At 38.0% G+C, this 19,984-nt stretch overlaps 1 protein-coding gene across 4 annotated transcripts in view; it reads right to left on the reverse strand.

Annotated features, from left to right (window-relative positions):
- The window catches only part of LOC132916316 (uncharacterized), a 223,853-nt gene that overhangs the window by 103,890 nt on the left and 99,979 nt on the right, over nucleotides 1-19,984 (reverse strand). For all 4 annotated transcript variants that reach the window (XM_060976219.1, XM_060976217.1, XM_060976218.1 and 1 more), the window contains one exon: nucleotides 17,390-17,480. In XM_060976219.1, coding sequence (XP_060832202.1) covers nucleotides 17,390-17,474 — 85 coding nt within the window. In that variant the 5' untranslated portion in view covers nucleotides 17,475-17,480. The remainder of the gene's footprint in view (nucleotides 1-17,389; nucleotides 17,481-19,984) is intronic.

Raw genomic sequence — 19,984 nt, forward strand, 5'->3', positions numbered from 1 at the left:
GAAAGGTCAAATCTATAATTAAAGAATTCTTGCAACGAAGTAATATTAGCGTTCCTTAATTTATTGCTTCTGTTAGAATAATTTATGCGTTAAGCGGTTGTCTAGGTAAAATAGACGATGAATATTAAAATTTATGTTTTTAGTGCCTTTCGTGGTTCTTATACCAATTTTAAATTTACATGAAAAAGTCATAGGGATATTCTAATTATTCTAATAACATTTTGACATTTATTTTTATAAATTTCTTTGACATTGAATATACGATACGCGAGTTATAAGGAGTATCTGCTTTTTTAGTTTGATTTGATATTGTATCGCATAAAATTGAAATTTTGAAGGTTTCATATATGCAAAGCTAATATATCTGTAAAACCTTGTCGTGTTATCTGTAATTCTTATTTGATTAAACGTAGTATTTTAATTCTCTTTATAATTCCCCGCGAACAATTGACTTTTTCTGACAGCAATATGCGAATTAATTTTTCAACTTTCTGCATTAAATTACAGCTGAACATTTTTCGTTACGGGAAATAGCTTTGTACGAACTTCAAACGCTCGATACAAAGGCGAACGTAAAACATAATTACATCAGGCGCTCTGCGATGAGAACACTCGCGCAAATGGTTCTAGTCCGGTCTGACAGAATCGATTCGAAAATTAATTATTCGCAGAGTCGAACAAAGAGAAATGATTTATCATAAAGATAATATTGCCTCTCGCTTCAAATAGATTTTTATTCTCATCGCTGAAGAACATAAGCATAATCAGATCTATATAATCTTCTTCGTGCAACATACAATTATTACTGCATTATTAACGTATCTATTCGAGCCAAAGAACATAAAACGGAAATACCAACGTAGTATGTGTATCGTCAGAAAAAAATTGCAATTGACAAGGAGAAGGCAAGAACTGCGAAATTTCGACCGAGTCGGCTGTATGTGCGTTCGATGCTTTAGGCTGACGATAGAACAACTCCAAAAGGATTTGAGTGCATGGCCCTTCGTTTTCGAGAAATTAATCGAGAAATTGCATTCGTGCTGCAGTAATTCTTATGTTTTAAATGACTGCGTTTACTATTTCCGTCGATAGAATTGTACAAATATGCATATAAATAATAGAAAATTGATCAAAATAAATTATAGAAAATTAATATTAAAACAAAGATAGTGATAATATTAAAAGAATTCACGAAGAAGGATGTAAGAGGAACTTATTAATTTCTCGACAATAAAGGGCTATACTCTCCAATAATACTCTTAGGGTTTTTTATCATCAACCTAAAACATCGAACGCACACACAGCCAACTGATTCGAGATTTCGTATTTCTTGCCACGTGTTTGCGAGTAAAAATCTAATCTTCAAATGCTTAAAAAGTTGGTGAAAATTGTATAAAATTCCAATTCAAAATTTGTAATATGCCAATAAATAACACTGCTTAGAAGAAATCACAAGACTACTTCGAAGTTACAAGATTACGAAGCATTTATAAAAACATTTAAAAGTAGTCGAGATTTCTACGGATTCTAGTAGTATGGGATCTCGAAAGTCAGACAACCCTGCTGTTGCGCAAGCTTGGGATCATCACGAAAACTTTCATCGCTACAAGATCTTAGGGCTTCGACTGCTGAGAATGCAGAGCTTCTCTTTGAGCGCTTTCGGCCACAGTGTACAGGGCTGTGAATCAAAAACGTGGAATGTGATCGAGCCATCCAAGAATCTTTATGCACAGGTTCCTTAATACTAACATAGGAGGCAAAAAAAGATAAAGATCAGAGTCACTAAGATCAGCAAATATGATAGTCACCGAGTCATTGTCCAACGATCTGGAACAAGTTTCAATCTCTGTCCAAAGATTCGAATCTCGTTCTTCTCTTCGATGCGAATCTGACGTCTATCGAGTCCTCGAGCAACGATGTTCGATGTCTGGAGTTAACCAACTGGATATTTTATTATTTGTAAACTTTCAAACAAAACTGTGTCGGTTCTTAAGTTGTCTCGAGGAAAATCTGTGGCGACGCAAAAACTTAAGCTGCGATATTACGTCCTTATAACTTTTTACGTAGTACATCAAACGCGATTACACGTAGCTCTAGCGATCATTTTTCTTGGACGTAAACCGTCACATTCAAGAAAGTCAGGAAATGTAACAAGAAATTTGGGAACCGCGCCGTTACGATCACTTTGCCATTTGTCTTTGCCAAACAATTCAAGGTTTTTGCGATGGTCAGCAACGGAAGGACGATCTTCATAAAGTTGTACACGCTTGTTGACAACCGCGACAAATTCCAGTTACCATTTTTACCCCATGGCTTGTCAGTTTTCTCGCGAAGTCTCTCCTTGTCTTTCTCAAAACTGCTCAACCATGTGAGTCCAGCGCTTAATGCGACGCATAACGTGGGTATACAAATCGTATTAAGCTTTAAAAACGTGACGAAGTCAAATAATTGAACGTTGTCTAAAACGATTATTCGAAGCGACATTTCGCTTAAATACAGGGTGCGCCGTTAGAATTCGGACAGAATTCAATTTGTAGTTCCCACCATATTAGAATTCAGATGTTTGTGCTGATTGACTCTGAAGTTAGTTAAATATGTCAATAAGTCTTCTATAACCTCAAAATGACAGAACTCGTTAAGCAAAACCCGGAATACGATAGAAGAGCGGCGATTATAGAAAGTCTTCGCGCCGGGAGAACGCCGGTCGAAATTATAAAATTCTTTAGCTACCCAAGATCGACGGTATACGACATTGCTAAGAGATACGCAGCCTCAGAGTGGTTCGAGAAGGGTTCTCCTTCTCCGGCGAGAAAAGTTCAGCGTTGTCTCAAGTGAGGGCGACGTCATGCCTCCGCACTTCTTCCAAAAAGGCGAAAGAATCACAAAGGAGGTTTATTTGGAGGTCCTGAAGACAGTAATAAAGCCGTGGATGGAAATTACGGCTTCTGGAAGGCCGTATTTATTTCAACAAGATGGCGCACCTGCTCACACAAGTCATCTTGTTCAAAATTGGCTCTCTGACAATGTGGACATGTTTTGGTCGAAAGATTTCTGGCCTCCTAACAGTCCCGACCTAAACCCATTGGACTATTACGTGTGGGGCGTTATCGAGAGACAAACTAATAAATGCAGGCACCCCAACGTCAACTCCCTACGAGCTGCTATCGAGTCAGAATTCGCGACAATTAAACGCGACCAGTTGAAGTCAGCGTGCTCGCGCTTTAGAGCAAGAATAGAGCAGGTCATAGAGGCAGAGGGTGGTTACATAGAATAAAAGTTCTCAGCAAGGACCCTTTAAATGAGATATAACAACATTTTCATGTGTTTTTGTGTATTGACTTAAATAAACAACTTTCTGCACAAAACTTCTTTTGTCCGGATTCTAACGGCGCACCCTGTATACAATTACGATAAATACACAAACATACGATTGAAATAGAAAGAAAAGAAGCTTTTTTCGTCCATAGGTCTGTGCTAACCGTAGCTTTATAATTTTTGGGAAAGATCGACTTGTTCTAAACATATATTTTAAGTATATCGTTTACCATGTCGAGAAAGTTAAACCGGTTTGTGGATAGTTAAGGTTATTCGGTGTATATGGAATTAAAGAAACGCGTGGGTAAATTGTAAGGTACTGTAAGTATATAAATTGTGAATATTAAAGTACAAAGTGTGGAATACAATGTAAGCTGGTCCAGATCCTCACGCTAGCAATGTTACCCTGAGACTAAAAGAACCCCGAAACCAACGTCGCACGTGTACCGCTTATGGTCTCTCATCGACGCGTCTATGCGCTATCGATGACCTTAGCGCTTGAGAAAACCGAAAACCAGATTTTTTTTTCTAAGTTATATCTTTTATGAGGTCTATTGGGTGTTTCCTTTTTAGTCTTCTTGCGATGTTTGTTGTGTTGCACGTTTCAGCTGCCAGCTGGTTCGGGTGTGTTTCTATTCTTGTTCTGTATCTTGTTGCGAATCTGGTAATCTCCTCCTTGACCGTTGGTATTCCGAGGTCTTTCCTTATGTCCTCGTTTCTAACGTACCACGGGGCGTTTACCATTGTTCTAAGGATTTTGGCTTGGATTGTTTCTATTTTGTTTATATGGCTCATTGCTGCTGTTCCCCATAGTGGAATTCCGTATGTCCAGATTGGCTTTATGATTATTTTGTATATTTTCAGTTTGTTTTCTGTGCTTAGTTTGGATTTTCGGCTTGTTAGCCAGTGCATTTGTCTCCTTGCTATCTATATCTTGTCTATTATTGATTTGATGTGCTGTTTCCATGTGAAGTGTGTATCTATGTGAAGTCCAAGGTATTTGACTTGCCTTGTTTGTGTTATTTGCGTGCCGTTCAGGAATATGTTTGGTGTTATCTGTTTTCTCAGTGTGAATGTAATGTGGTTGCATTTGTTAGGGTTAGCTTTGATTTGTTTGTCCTGTAGCCACTTTTCTATTTTTGTGATATGCTCTTGTAGTATTGTGGCTGCTGTTACAGGGTTAGTGTGCCTGACTAGCACGGCTGTGTCGTCCGCGAATGCGAAAACCAGATGTAGAGTTTTCTTAGAAGTAGCGATCACTTCAACATGGATTGTGACATTCCGCTTATATTAAGTGTAATAATTTTATTAGATAAAATAATAAAATACCACGATCCTAAAAAATAATTCATTCTTCCACTTAATCCTTGCGATATCTCAAAATCGATCCTCTGTGACACGTGTCACTGCCCTGGAAACTGACGTTTGACGAAACGAGTCGTTTGGCAAAAAGAAACGATGCTGAAAGGCGAGGGAAAATCGCGACTACGAGAATCACGATTACTATTTCCACGAGGTGAAACTTTTCTTCAATTCTCCTAGCAATTATCTAAAGTTCCGTTGGTCGATGCTTTTCATTCTTATTCGCAGATATTTCCTAGGTTAAACTTTTCTCTGTACAATGATCGCCGGCGACCTCGTTTCGTTTATTGCTCGCATCGCAAATCGACGGGGCGGAGTTCGCGAAACTTTCATTTAAACCGTCGGCCTTTACCCCGAATACACCGCGATACGGAACGAACAATGTCCATTCTGTCTTCGAGGCGAACGATAATAAATTACGAGCTTCAGGCCGAAATCATCGTCCGTTCCGACCGAATGAATCGGTGAAATCAATTCCATTCTGTGGGCTCCGTTTCTCTACGGCTCGATCGATCTATAAAGTTTATACAGTAAGACATATCGCCTCTTTTTGATCGTAAAGCGCAATAGGAACTTCGTTTTAATACCAAATCCCATTCTACGATATTTAAGTAGGATCCTTTATAGTTCATTTATTAGGTAGCGGGTATTCCGCTCGCATAAGGTTCTCCTCGTTTTGTGTAATTTTAACGAACGTTACTGGCAAATATTATTTCACCGAGATACGCTTAATTATTTGTGAATTTTTTAGTTGCTCCACTAGCTAATTTGAAAACGTTAAGAATCAATAATTTTCAAGAATCGCTGTTTCCGTGCCATGAAATATACTTTGTACAAAGGGAAATAAAGTCAGCGTAGACGAAATTCGTGTGTGGCAATCGTACGATTGAAAACAGGTCTCCTGATGAAAATCGAGGCTTCGAAATGAACATAATGCGCGAAATGACTACAAAAGCGATACACCGTAATGTATCGTATAATTAGATTATTATATATTAGATGTATTGTATAATTATTTATAAAAAGACCATAGAGGAGACACGATAAATCACGTTACTTCGTTGTTCATACAAGAGCAATTATAAATTCCACTACTCTGTCAAGCAATAAACTATTACTAAATTATCAAGTATTTCCATAATACACGAATTTATCGTCTATCGACCAACGATTAAATGATAATATATTTTTCTATAGGTTGTTCCTCCTTTTAACTATGTTATATCAAAATATACATGCTTTCGGCTACTAAGTAACGAGTTTGACGAAACATCACGAGAATTAGAAAATCAGAAACATAGTACGTACCATATTTTTCCCGTGTAACCTTCGATTGAAACGGACAAACGAAGCACATTTCACGACGAGTAAGTCATCGGACACCATCTCCGTGTTTTTCACGCGACTCTAATTGCACGATCAACGTGAAAGAAGTGGAACATGACAGAGGATACGTAGCGGGAGGGGAAACCGAGATATCGCTGCGTCGTTCGGTATTTGCATACAATGCACCGCGATGCGTTGGCCAGACAATGCTGGATCGGCCCTTCTTTTTTTTTTTTCTCGTTCGAACGAGAACAAGGCAGGTAGAGAGGACAGCGGCGTGTTCGTGGTGGCGTAACGTAAATCATATCTCTAAATAGATTCGGATCGAGTGGTGGAGTCGGGACTACCATAAACAGCAGAACGGATCCAATCTGACCTGGAATCGTATCCGAATCAGTCACGGGATCGCGTGTACCGAGCTGGCCAATTTTGTAACATAATTACTCCAGTCCCTCGTCTGTATCGGTTCTTTCCGAAGGCCGTTTGATTTGTAATCGCTCCTGCTCCCTGTTTCGCCTTAATCCGCGCAGCTATGATCGCGATTGCTCTTTGACTTTTACTCAAATGTAAAGCACTCAAACCTGTCGTCTTAAACTTCAAACTGGAATTTATTGCTCGAATTATAGAGATACCGTAATGGTAGCATGCAAAGACTATTCTTTATTCAGAATGAAAACCACACTGCTGAGAATAAAGCTACTTTATTATTTTAACTCTTTGCGATCAACGGTATTCTCCAACCTTCGTCCTACCACGGACCGCGCTGATTTCAGCAGTCACTGTCGCCAGAACAGAATCGTGTGATGTTTCGCTATTTCGATATTTCACCAACGAAATGATAGAATAAAATATTTATGAGATACATATTATGTTATATTAAAATCAATATTATTATTCATTTACAACGATCACGGTATATGTACAATGTACAACACAGGGAGTTCGTTAGTTCAAGGCACGTGGGCTCAAGAAAAAAAGGAGACTTCCGGAAACAACTGTCTGCTCTCGAATACTTAATCGATGCCACAGACATCGTTGAGGATCGTCTTCTTGATTTTCTGCGCTTTAACGTTCCATACTGTAATCGTCAGAAACTCGCGACAATATACGTTATTGTGTCTCTATGTACGAAAAGAGGCGCCGAACCACAATAGGACCGTAAAGGTGTGAAACAATCTTCAGTTCGTTCGTATTAAAATTTTGCCACACAAACACCCTGGACAATTACTTCGGCAATTTCCGCCGGATTACGACTGAATATCGTGGAACGATTTAATCAACCAAGAATGTCCAATCTTCGATTTCCGTTGACGTTCGCGTAAATTCGATGTTTACGAGGATGGGGATAGAATCGTGGAATTTCCAGTCGGACTGGAACGTAGACGAACGGTAGGAAAAGCGATAGAAATAGAAAGTAAAAGGGACAATCGGCGGGCGGCGGATAATTTTTATTCGAACAAAAAGCTTAATCGACGCGTGCAGGATGGCCCAATAAAATCGCAATCACGGCACACCGTTCGTTCGCTGGGAACGCTTGGTAATCATTGCAATTGCGATTCGTTTGTTAAACGAATTTGGAAAGAGAATACGGGGGACCAATTGTTCGCCGCTGCTCACGTTAAATACGCCAGCTAATTACCAATTAAGCGCTGTACACAAAGCTGCGTGGCGCGCGGCAGATGTTGCTGTTTCCAGGACCGATTCATTTACTCTGTATGCGCATAAATTACGGAAAAACGTAATTCGCGATGCCGCGACAGCGTGAGTCGTTTCGCCGATCGGCGATCTCGATCCTTTTGCCAGTCGATAAAAACCAGCCGAACCTGGAATCTAGTTGCGTATCCAAGGGATTTCGCTCGATCGCAAATGCTTACTCGATAATGCTCTTTTCATACTTATCTCGAGAATCGTTCGAATTTTCTGTGCCGCGTGCTCGGTGGTTCGTTATGCAAATCGCCGCGCTCGTGCAACGTTCGCGTAGAATTTCAATAAATCCGATAGCGAGAAACATCGAAATTTAAATGTTTTTTGAAATCAAATTTGAGATCCGTCGCAGCCGACCGTTAAATCCTATGGTTTTACGATAATGACTGTGAATCGCGTTCGATATAATATTTAATTAATCTTTTGCGATTAATCCGCAATACCTTGCACGCGTTAGCAATACTAAAGATACGCGAGACGATTAAGTGAAATTTATAAGCATTTAAACGTGTATGATAATTTAAAATCTAAGACTACTTGCGTGAGTTCGTATCGATACGAGTTACCAATATTGAGAAATCTTTTTTCAATTCTTTTAGCAACAGAAGTAAAATGAGGAATCAAATTAAGAAACAATCGAGACTGTACTCAAAAGTTGATGCAATTAAAGAATCAAATATTTAATCCACCTTTAATTTTAGAAGTGCTTCAGAATCAAATGCTTAAAGCTGCGAGAACAATGAAATATTTAGTACATCCCACGGGTCTGGAAAATTTTAAGACCTCGGGATATCTCAGAGGCTACGAATGTCTTTGGAATCCAACTATCTTGGACGTCTAGTGGATTCTAGATGATCTCAAGAATTTGGCCAATGTCAGGAGGCCTGGAAGATTCCGAGGATCTTTGCGATCCTGATGACCCCAGATATCTCTGGGAACAGTACGATCTTGAGGTTTGAGGGTTTCTTGGGTTTCCACGCGGTTATCGGATTTTGAGCAGTCTAGATAGAACCGAAGTTATCTACATCGGATTACACGAGCCTGCAAGCATTTATATCGTACACCACGTGTCGGAAATCTCCTACGTCGAACTACACAAATCTCGCAACTGTAGCAACAACTGCGTTACCTCGTATGATATTGAAAATAGCTGAAACATCTATCTAAACTCAGGATTATTACGTATCGTTAAAATAAACGTAAATATAAATAATTTAAGTACGTAATACAAACAAATGTAAGTAAAATAAATAGAAAAAGAACTAATATTCGTTGTTACCTATAAGTTAGACACGTGGTGGACGATGAGACGTGTTGTTGGTTAAAGTAATAAGGAGACAAGTTAATTCAATTAACTACATTTACAGATATTATGAAATGTAGAATACAAAGTTAATTGCAAGCGTTGACGATACTCGTTATAAGATTGCGCGATACTGCGGTACTGATGCTAATTGTTATACTGATTCGTTAGACAGATTAGTTATACTTATTCGCTCGACCGACTGACTGACTCGATACTGATATTCATTGGTGCGACTGACTAACTGACTAACTGACTGACTGATATTGTCGCGCGACTGACTAAATGATTGACTGACTGACTGACTGACTAAATGACTGACTAACTGACTGACTAAATGACTGACTGACTGACTGACTAAATGATTGACTGACTGACTGACTAAATGACTGACTGACTGACTGACCAAATGATTGACTGACTGACTGACTGACTAAATGACTGACTAACTGACTGACTAAATGACTGACTGACTGACTAACTAAATGATTGACTGACTGACTGACTAAATGACTGACTGACTGACTAAATGACTGACTGACTGACTAAATGACTGACTGACTGACTGACTAAATGACTGACTGACTGACTGACTGACTGACTGACTGACTGACTGACTGACTAAATGACTGACTGACTGACTGACTGACTGACTGACTAAATGACTGACTGACCGATATTGTCGCGCGACTGACTGTGTCTGGAGGACATGGTCGTCTATTTATACTGGTCGAGGGGGGTACCGAAAGATTTAAACTTATCGCAGGTTGTGGGTTGCACGTAGCAGCGAAATTGCTTTGTCCAGAGTTTGTTTATTACATTATGTGCGTCGTACAGTGTTATTCCTCTGTGGCAAAACAACTACGTGAGGCATCTTCGTATCGAAATGTTCTAAGACGCATATGCCGCCACAGACATATTGGTATAGGTTAGATGTATTACAAATTCAATATGTTTGCATAATTTTGTTTGAAGCCTGCTTATTTTCGTATGATAATCATAAATAGATAAGTCAACCGAGGTATATACTTGTTAAAATATATAAGTTTTACTTGATCACGCAACCTACAATGTCCAAATATTTATATTTCCTTTGCCTTCGTAATAAGTTCGTCGAGCCAAATCGATCGTGTTTCCAATCTATTCGATGTTAAAAATGTAATATAATTTTTATCAAGGACATATAATCATATAATAAATTAAAATAACGATAATAATTTCAAATAATATCTTCCATATCCATGTAAAATTATATTTTTACGATAGCAAGAAATATCTTGAAGATACCAACAGGCTGTACTCATAACGCATTTTCCCGCGAACTGCCATGAATTACCATTCATAGCTTTCTCCTTGCGCCAGCGAAACGCGATTTAAGGTCGAGAAGAATTTCTCGTTGGACTTGAAAGAGAACGTAGTCAGAGATGCGTTCGCAGTGGCGCCAAGTCTCGATGGAACCCGTTTACGAAACGTTTATAGGATTTCACCAGCATGCAGAGTGACAAATACTTACGAGTTAAAACGACAGCCTAAATCTTTTTCGGGAATTGAATTTCACAAAAGTGCGTGACCCATCCACAGCTGCAACCGTAACAATTTCAAGGAAAACAAGTTTCAAGATATTTTTACGAGTTTCTTCGACTGCAAAACTCTCAGAAGTTCTTTCGTTACGATTTAATGCACAGCTAACGTTACTGTTACGTTAGCTAACTTTCTTTTTTTCATCGTATAAATGCACGAGCAGAAAATTTATCGGAACCAATAAATAATCTACTAAAAATAAAAGAAATATAATGTTGTCGGTTCGATGATATTTCTAATATTTACCGTTTATTGTTTGTACATAGGCGTATTATCTAAATATGGTGATACATGGAACTAAATAAAATTTGGTTCGTTAGTTCGAATTATGACTTTAATGGCGCCTATTAAAATATTTTACAGATAGTACGGGTCATCGTTTTATTATTTCTGTCAGCGGGTAATAAAATTTCATGGAGCTTATGGCAAATTACCTTAATGGCCGTAATTTCGATTATCCACGACAGAAACCATACTGCATAAAACCTTCTTTAACGTGAACGAAACCGTACGTGTCCTCCGATAGATCGCATAAAATATGCAAAAGGAAAACCGATGAAGGGACACTCGCAATTATGCTTCAATTAGTTTCAGTAGCTACACGCGTATGCATTTCATAAATGCAAAATTCCTCGATGCTCCACTTTCACGTCGTATGCAGGAAATTTGCAAATTTCTTTAATTAGAATTCCAAGCATCAAAATGACGGTGTATAAGGGCCACAAACACGAATATTACAAATTCATGCGCGTAATCAGAGACGCGTCTCTGATTGCTGCAAAAAGTGACGCATGTGTTGCGTCGTCTTAATTATTTCGAATTTCACTACTGGACTCCCATAATCAGTAATAACTCCTGATGTCATTTTTTACTTTATATTTTTATACGTTTTGATAGACGAATTTAGAAAAATAAACAAAATGAAGTTATTAATTAAAATAAAGATAGATGTTTCTATCGAAGAAAAAGGAATAATTTAAAGCTATTTTAGCTGTTAAGCTATAGTCTACTTTTAATCGATATCGATTCAATTTCAAACATGATAAACAAGACTTTGACCGAATACAAATCTAATATAGATATAAATTCATATATCGAAAATTATTTTAGAAGATCAAAGATAACCAGATCTGCTATAGAATATCAATCTCTTTTCACGTAACGATTCCGCAAAGCGGCTGATAATGTTATTGGTCGTTCGACAAACAAAGTAACGCGACATTAAACAGTAAAAGTAATACGATTATTCCATGTCTGGCCAGGCCACAAAAGACATCGAACGCATCAGCAGGGATTTTCATTTCAATAGAAGGATTATGTGGTCGCATCGCTATGTAAATAAATAGCCCGATCCTCCGAAGGATCGTTCTTTTCGGTTCGTCCAACAAAATTGTATTTCAATTGGAAACATTTTCGACTCTCGTCTATGAAATATCAATTAAATCAACCGTTTTCATGAAACGAATCGACGATGGCTAACTGTATCTGGAACTTTTATATTTCAATCCCCATCTTATTATCCTGAATTTATTATTACACCTGAAATATAAATACGTATCTTTTATTATTTCTTAAAATATTTAACACAAGGCGAGAAACCACGCATACGAATTTGTGATAATTTCTGATGTTAAAAAAAGGTAATTATATGGGAAATGATGGAAAGGACGTAGTAGGGTTAAAAAGAAACGACTTTGAATCTACTTTGTTATTTCTTTCTCTGATTACCTATAATATGGCTTTGGAACAAATTCTAGAAGATTATTTAGAGAGAAAATACTTCTTTCCGGATCGAAATGAGTTTGTTCTGCTTGACTGGAAAAAAAAAGTTGATATCGGAAAAGGAATTTCCTTGAGAAGTTTGCACTTTGATCGATACCTTCTTTGAAGAAGAAAATATGTTGCTGTATTCTGTCTGGTTCTTTGAACCTGATGATATTTTAAGATGTTGAGATTTCTTTTCTTTGGCTGATACTTTGATAATTATTTTAGAAATAATAATATGTAAATAATAATAAATAACACTTAGATTATAATTTATACAGTAATATATAACGTTAAACTTTTGAGAATTTTGCTGATAAGAGGAAAATGTTTACTTATCTGAAAATAAAGTTAATTTAGCTTAGCCCGATTAATTGATCGATTAAAACCCAGGTCAGTTTCGATAATTGCGATTAATATTTCATTGCCAATGATTCGATACTGCTCGGCAGATTCTAGTTCTTTCGCTTGTTCTTAGTATTAAACTTTAAAATCTGAAACGTAAAGACTTGGAACTATAACAACGATGGACACGAAAAAGAAAAATTTCTAACTTCGTATCAAATTACATAATAACGTGATATAATAATTTTCCTAATTGTCCCTTGGTGACGAACTGGCACGATAATAAAAACACAATGTCGAGAAAAGAGAAATTTTTAAATAAGAAAACAGATGAAATTTCTACGCATTCGGACACAAAATAATTTGTATCATCTCTAAATAGTACGAGAATATGCAAGACACGCTGCTGCATAGTTCGCATTTACCAAACAAGCAAGGGATATGTAAGCAATAATTATTGCACAGTTGCGTAATCTCTAAAAACCAAATGCAAATTATTCTCTTCTTTCGCATCTCGAGAAATTTCCATCGAAACGATAGATTTTCACATTCTGAACAAATGTTGACCCTTTTCTAATTTAACGTTCTACCCGGCACGGATCGAAGAGGATAATCTATCGCGGTGCCTAGCGCCGACCGGCTGTCGTTCCGGCTCGATATTTTAAAAGTTGAAAAACAGTGTCAAAAATAGAAGATAGGAGAGCAGAGGGAGTAAAAAGGGAGGGAAAAATAGAGACTCGCTTTGAGGGCGACGGGCTGGTTTTTCCGCTTACGTGGGCGCGCTTAATTTGCCCTTTTTACTATCCGACCGTCTTGTCCGCGGTAAAAGCCGCCATGGGAATCGGGAGTGAACTTTTCAATCTCGTGGCGGATTCTTGGCTTCCAATCTGCTCCCAATATCACCGGGTATTCGTCGAGCTTTTGAGTTCCGCCGAGTGAATTCCAAAGCTCCCTCTTCACCCCTTGATTTCGATGCGTCGAGTTTATCGAGCGGATAGAGAATCTCGTTCGTGCCACGTCCCATATGCGCCTCTCCTCCCTCTCTCCCTCTTTCTCCACATACGCATTCATGTATTAGTACATACTCGTTCATAAGTATGCGAAAGCTTTGACTGATTTCATATCAACGATACACGAAAGTTGCTAATATATATAAATTAAATGGCAAGCTAACGATCTAAAGCGACATTTCTCGTAGAACGTTAACGTTACGTATGTATGTGTCATACGATACGTGAATTATTCATCGAAGTGATAGCTGATTATTTCAATGGTTTCTTAATTCTCGCAAATACCAATTTCTCCTCTGCACATACTGAATTTTAGAGATAAATTTCAACCTGCCGTAACATTCTACGATAACGCTGCTAAAAGATAAAAGAGTCCTCGTCGGTCTTCCTTTTCCTAATTTTCTAACTAAATGATACTCCTTCTGAGATAAACGAGCGTACGCATATACTTTTGAACCGTAGTGTACATCCGAATGTAACGTACGTTGCATCAAGGTCTTATCGCGGACTATCGACACACGAAAATTTCATAGCGAAACTTTGTTCGTCGGCCATTCGATCATACGTCGGTTGTAAATTCATTTATATACCTTGGTCGAGCAGTCGAGAAAGGATAACTTTGTGGCGGTGCATTGTGATTGGCAAGCATGAACGTACGTGCTATAGAGCCGCGGTGATTTTCACGAGCTTTTTTCAGAACGTTCGGTTCCAACGGATTTATAGTTATGGCATACACAATGTGGATATGGTATCTTCCCTTTTTGACCTTTTTTTTTTTTGGCTGGTTTTAATAGCGCAAGGGAATATGTTTCAGAAAAAGAAATACGATATCGCAGCTTTTCCTACAGATTTTTTCATTGCTATGATGAGCGTTAATGGTATTTTGTATGATTTTAGTTATTACGTCGGATTGGTATCGTTGGATCCTAGGTAACTAGAATAATTTGACTTTAGCTGCTCAACTTTGCAGTATTTTTAACTTCAATTTATTTTAATTTCAAAGTATTCGATTCTACTTTGTATTTTATATTTTACACGATACAAATTATCGATCTCTTCTATCGCGTATAATATAGACCAGAAATTAAGATTAATTATCGACCTAAATTATTATGATTAGCCATGATCCCGTTCTTTCTTGTCGAATAATATTAGCAAGGTACGACGTTAAAATATTCTAGAAAATATATAGGAATTTTCGAAATATTCGTGTTGTAAAATGCTCAGGTAACTAGATTCCTTAAACAATTCCTTTTCGTCACGTGGCTAATATTTTTACAAAATTTCAATCGTTTCTAAGGTACTTGCATCTGGCGGTTCGTTAAAAAACACTTTCCCTTTCCTTAAAAAATAATTATCTTTCGTCTCATGGCTAATACTTTTGCAAAATTGTAATCGTTTCTAAGGTACTTGCATCTCGCGATTCGTTAAAAAACACTTTCCCTTTCCTTAAAAAGCAATTCCCTTTCGTCTCATGGCTAATACTTTTGCAAAATTGTAATCATTTCTAAGGTACTTTCATCTCGCGGTTCGTTAAAAAACACTTTCCCCTTCCTTAAAAAACAATTATCTTTCGTCTCGTGGCTAATACTTTTGCAAAATTGTAATCGTTTCTAAGGTACTTGCATCTCGCGGTTCGTTAAAAGACACTTTCCCTTTCCTTAAAAAGCAATTCCCTTTCCTTAAAAAACAATTCCCTTTCGTCTCGTGGCTAATACTTTTACAAAATTTCAATTGTTTCTAAGGTACTTGCATCTCGCGGTTCGTTAAAAGACACTTTCCCTTTCCTTAAAAAGCAATTCCCTTTCCTTAAAAAGCAATTCCTTTTCGTCTCATGGCTAATACTTTTGCAAAATTGTAATTGTTTCTAAGGTACTTGCATCTGGCGGTTCGTTAAAAAACACTTTCCCTTTCCTTAAAAAGCAATTCCCTTTCGTCTCATGGCTAATACTTTTGCAAAATTTCAATCGTTTCTAAGGTACTCGCATCTCGCGGTTCGTTAAAAGACACTTCCCTTTCCTTAAAAAACAATTCCCTTTCGTCTCATGGCTTATACTTTTGCAAAATTTCAATCGTTTCTAAGATATTTGCATCTCGCGGTTCGTTAAAAAATACATCAGTTACATAGTAACGATGAATAATTGATAGGACGAGATATAACTTCTGAAAGCCCTGCGGTACCAAATAAAAATTTTAATTAGGAAACTTTATTAATACCCGGATGAACGTGGTAGGGACAAACTGATTCGCGAGAAGCGATCGCACGACGGACGAAAGATTGAGAACGGCGCTGACTAACGAGATTAAGAATTGAATTCGCCGATCCCGATCTAACCTAATTTTGCGCAACGACTCAACCGTAAGAAGCTTCCCTCGACGAGAGCACGAAAGACGACACACAGGGAATGTTGTAATTCTTATTGGCGGAAAGACACGTGGTTCTAATTAACTTCGTGTCGTCGCCAGGGATTTAATCCCGTGGAGAACCGTTTCACCGACCGAGCAGTAGAAAATGGGAAGACTCTGCATCTTTCGTAATGTCATGGAACCGCCCATGAACAGAATTGAAGCGCTTCGAATCGAATTATTCCTCGGAAATCTTCCTTCTGTTATACATACAGTAACTATAAAAAATATTTCTACACTGTCGTACTTATTATGACGTTTATATTATTTATATTAATTAACCGCTCGAGTCCCAAGCAACGCGATCGCGCTCTTTAGATTTTGTGTCGAAAAATCCCAGTTCGTTTGAACGCTACGAACGACCGACGGTATTTTGTATTTATCTTCCAGATAATTTTTATTGTACAAAACTTGAAATATTTAGAAACTAATAGAACGCGTATATAATAATACAGGTATAGTGTATTTCATAAAGTAACAAATATAACGTGCGCTATTGTACCGCTTGTTTCTCTTCGCAATCGATTAAGACAAGCGCTATCGCGCTGTTCGGGATTTTTCGAGCCCGCTTTCTCAATGACTCGAACGTTTAATTAGGTACAAGTATACCGCATATCGATGTCAAACGATGTGCTATTTAGCAGTACTTTCGTACAACTAGAAAAATCGAATACTATGAAAATAAAATATAGAAGTCGATAAAAAAAGGTAGGTTTATTAAAAAAAAGGACGCGTCCAATACTTTTCATAGGCACTGTACGCGAATTTTTTCTCCGAGTTTGCTTTAAACCATACTGCTTCGTAATCTACACTGCGTAATTTTTTATTTTTATGGTGCAGGTAACCATTCAAAAAATTTGTTATGACACGATCACTAACAGCTGATTTTAACACGTCCATTGGTCATTGGATATTTATTACGTTTAATGTTATGTGATAATGAATAACATTTATATAAATTTATTTATAGTATAAAAACTTAAACATATGCTTCACATGTACCATTATCACAAAAGTCTTCTAAAAGATTTGTCACTTTCAATTTGCATTTTGTACGTACATATCGTAGAGTGTTAAACGTCTCGATAATCTTGCTCATGAATTATTTATTGTTTTATTTCATTTTCTGCACCTTTTGTGTCGTGTTACCTCCGTACGATTTTATTATTTATCGGCTTGACAGCTTTTTGGACAGACAATTTGAGGACGTAAATGTGAACGTAGGCGATTTCGAACGTGTTAATTAAACGAAGTAATAAACGATATCACTCACTGATGTTCTTTTCCCTGTACTGTTGCAATGCGTCGCTGGTGAGGCAGGCGAGGACCAACCACACGACGAAGCCACACCTTCTCATTTCGACCTGCAAGGTAACGCATGAATTAATTATAACGTGTTTGAGAACATTCAGAAACCGCAGCAGTTCTCTGACCCATGCGATCGTCTCGCTGTTCACACGATAAAATACGTGTACGCTCGGCGAACTTTCTGAATGGCAAATACTTACTAAAATTTTATCGGTTTGAATTATTAAAAGTAACGCGATTATAAACTGAAAATACGACTAATAAATAATTTGAACCGAGTAATTTATTTCCTACCGAAAAGTATACTATTCATAAAATTTTACTATCGTTTTATAGTAATTTCTATAGCAGATCTGCTTCTACTTGCAACGCGCGAAGAACAAATTTTATTACTGTAAATTCATTCAGCGTGGAACGAGTGCAAAAAGTCTGGTTTAAAACTCAGCTTTCTCTTATCCCACACACGCCGCTCCTACATTCGACGCTTTTCGCGAGATTCATACCACCGAAGCGTCGGCTCTACGTAATTTACGGATTAAATTTAACTACGTATTACCCGACTCACGCTTCGACCAAAAACTTTCAAAATCACAGAATTGGAAGGTAGTAAGAGTAACGCGGCTTTCGATTTTTTAAATGCAATCTGATTCGTCTATGACAGAATCGAAACGATACTCGTGAAGAAATAAATAATTGCTAAATAAAAAAATTACGACGTGTAACGGTTCGTCGATGGAGTATCGAACGAGTCGATATTTCCTAGTTAACGTAGTAGATTAAAATCTTCCCAAAGAAGATAAAGCTACGTGGCAGCGAACGATGCAGCCAGATCAATCCACGATCGATCTCTCGCAATCTGCCATAGTCTATTTCGTCATAACGTCGGTCGTGAACCTCTTTTGACAATGGAACAATGGCGAGGCACACGCGCGGCTGCCACTATCTACACCTCGACAATGTCGTGAAACTGGCAAACTCTCGACTGCGCGAACAAAAGGGTCCTACAATTTGATTTTGGACGATCAGATCGCCACGAACAGATGTTAGTATTAACAGGCTGTATACGAAATGGACGGAGATCATCGACGCCGCTGCCGTACGGTAATCGATCGCCGTAATGCTTTCATGTCACTGACAACTGTCGTGCGGTTCGAAGGGGTCCCAGTGGCAGTCTGGCCTGTCACGAATCAAAAGCGAGCCGGTACGATGAGATCCTGTCTGCCAATTGTCGGCGTCGATTGCCCGCTCATTAACGCATAGTCTGCACCCTGTCATACCTATCTGCGTCTCCTAGTCGATATCTCGTTAATAGTCAACATTGTAGGTGAGTACGAGTCGTAAAACGTCAGAATGCCATCTCTGGAACCAAGTTCGATCGTTTAAACTAATTAACGAGATTCTCAGCGGACAATTACGTTGCTGGATTCATAAACCACGAGAACCTAGACTCTAGAGTCTAGACCCTTGTCAAACGGAATGGCAGAAGCGTTTACATGCGTCGGATTACAATGCTCCATTCGTCGGAGGTTCGAAAGTTTACATCGTCCGGAAAACTTTTGGACAGCTTGGAGTTTCGAGAATTTAGGCTTTCCGCGATGCTTTATTCTAATTTAATATCGGGAGCTTTTAGAAAGCGAACAGTTCTTTTTGATCTTCTGTTCTGTTTGATTTACATTAGTGTTCAAAAGCATACATATCGTATCAACTATTTTTCACAGGTATTTTAAGAGTGAAATTGAACCGCGATCGTAATTGTATGTATCCATTAAGCACTAAATTATAACATACAAATAAGGTAGATTTATTAACCAATTACCAATTAAGGTAGATAAGATAAATATTTGCCGTTGAAACAGTCTTTCTTTATCGTTAAACAAAATTATCCGAGCTAGAAATAATAAAGAAAAGTCAGAAAATCACTGTGTAGTTAACCAAAATCACCTGTAACTTTAACCCAATCCACATCGTACGCTACCCAAGCAAATCTGCATAAAGGTCGAACTCCAGCGATTACGCAACACCGATAACAATTTAGCACGCTGTTTCGGCCAACATCGTTCGCTGAACGGCAACGTTTCGTGAAATCGCGGAGGCGGGCCAACGCTAGCCAGAATCTCGTTAATTTCGCGGATAAAGAGCCGTCGTTGCGCGGATGGAAGTTTCTACTTTGCGCCGCCGATCATATTCATGGGAAAAGGTGATGGCGCAAAGGTCTTGAACGTTGTATACGTAGAACTCGTCCTGACGCCGAACAAAACATTTTATATCGTCCCTATCGCGTTTCCAAATCCTCAAAGAAATATATCTGTGTATAAATGTATAGATATTTCATAGGATCACGTATCGTTCTCCCTACAACTACAGATATGCCGTAATATCTCGCTTATCCTCCCATCGACGATGCTGTAACTTTTACGTTGTTTTGTTATCTCGAGCTTCATCAATCGCTAGGGTCGGTGACTACTTTTTGTGTTGCAACGACGTTGTACCAAACATGTTCGCGTATATAGAGCTTTTAATATTCTAAGTTTCGCATAGTTTCATTTTTGATAGAACTTCT

Source organism: Bombus pascuorum, chromosome 2 (assembly GCF_905332965.1).
Source record: "Bombus pascuorum chromosome 2, iyBomPasc1.1, whole genome shotgun sequence".
NCBI lineage: Eukaryota > Metazoa > Arthropoda > Insecta > Hymenoptera > Apidae > Bombus > Bombus pascuorum.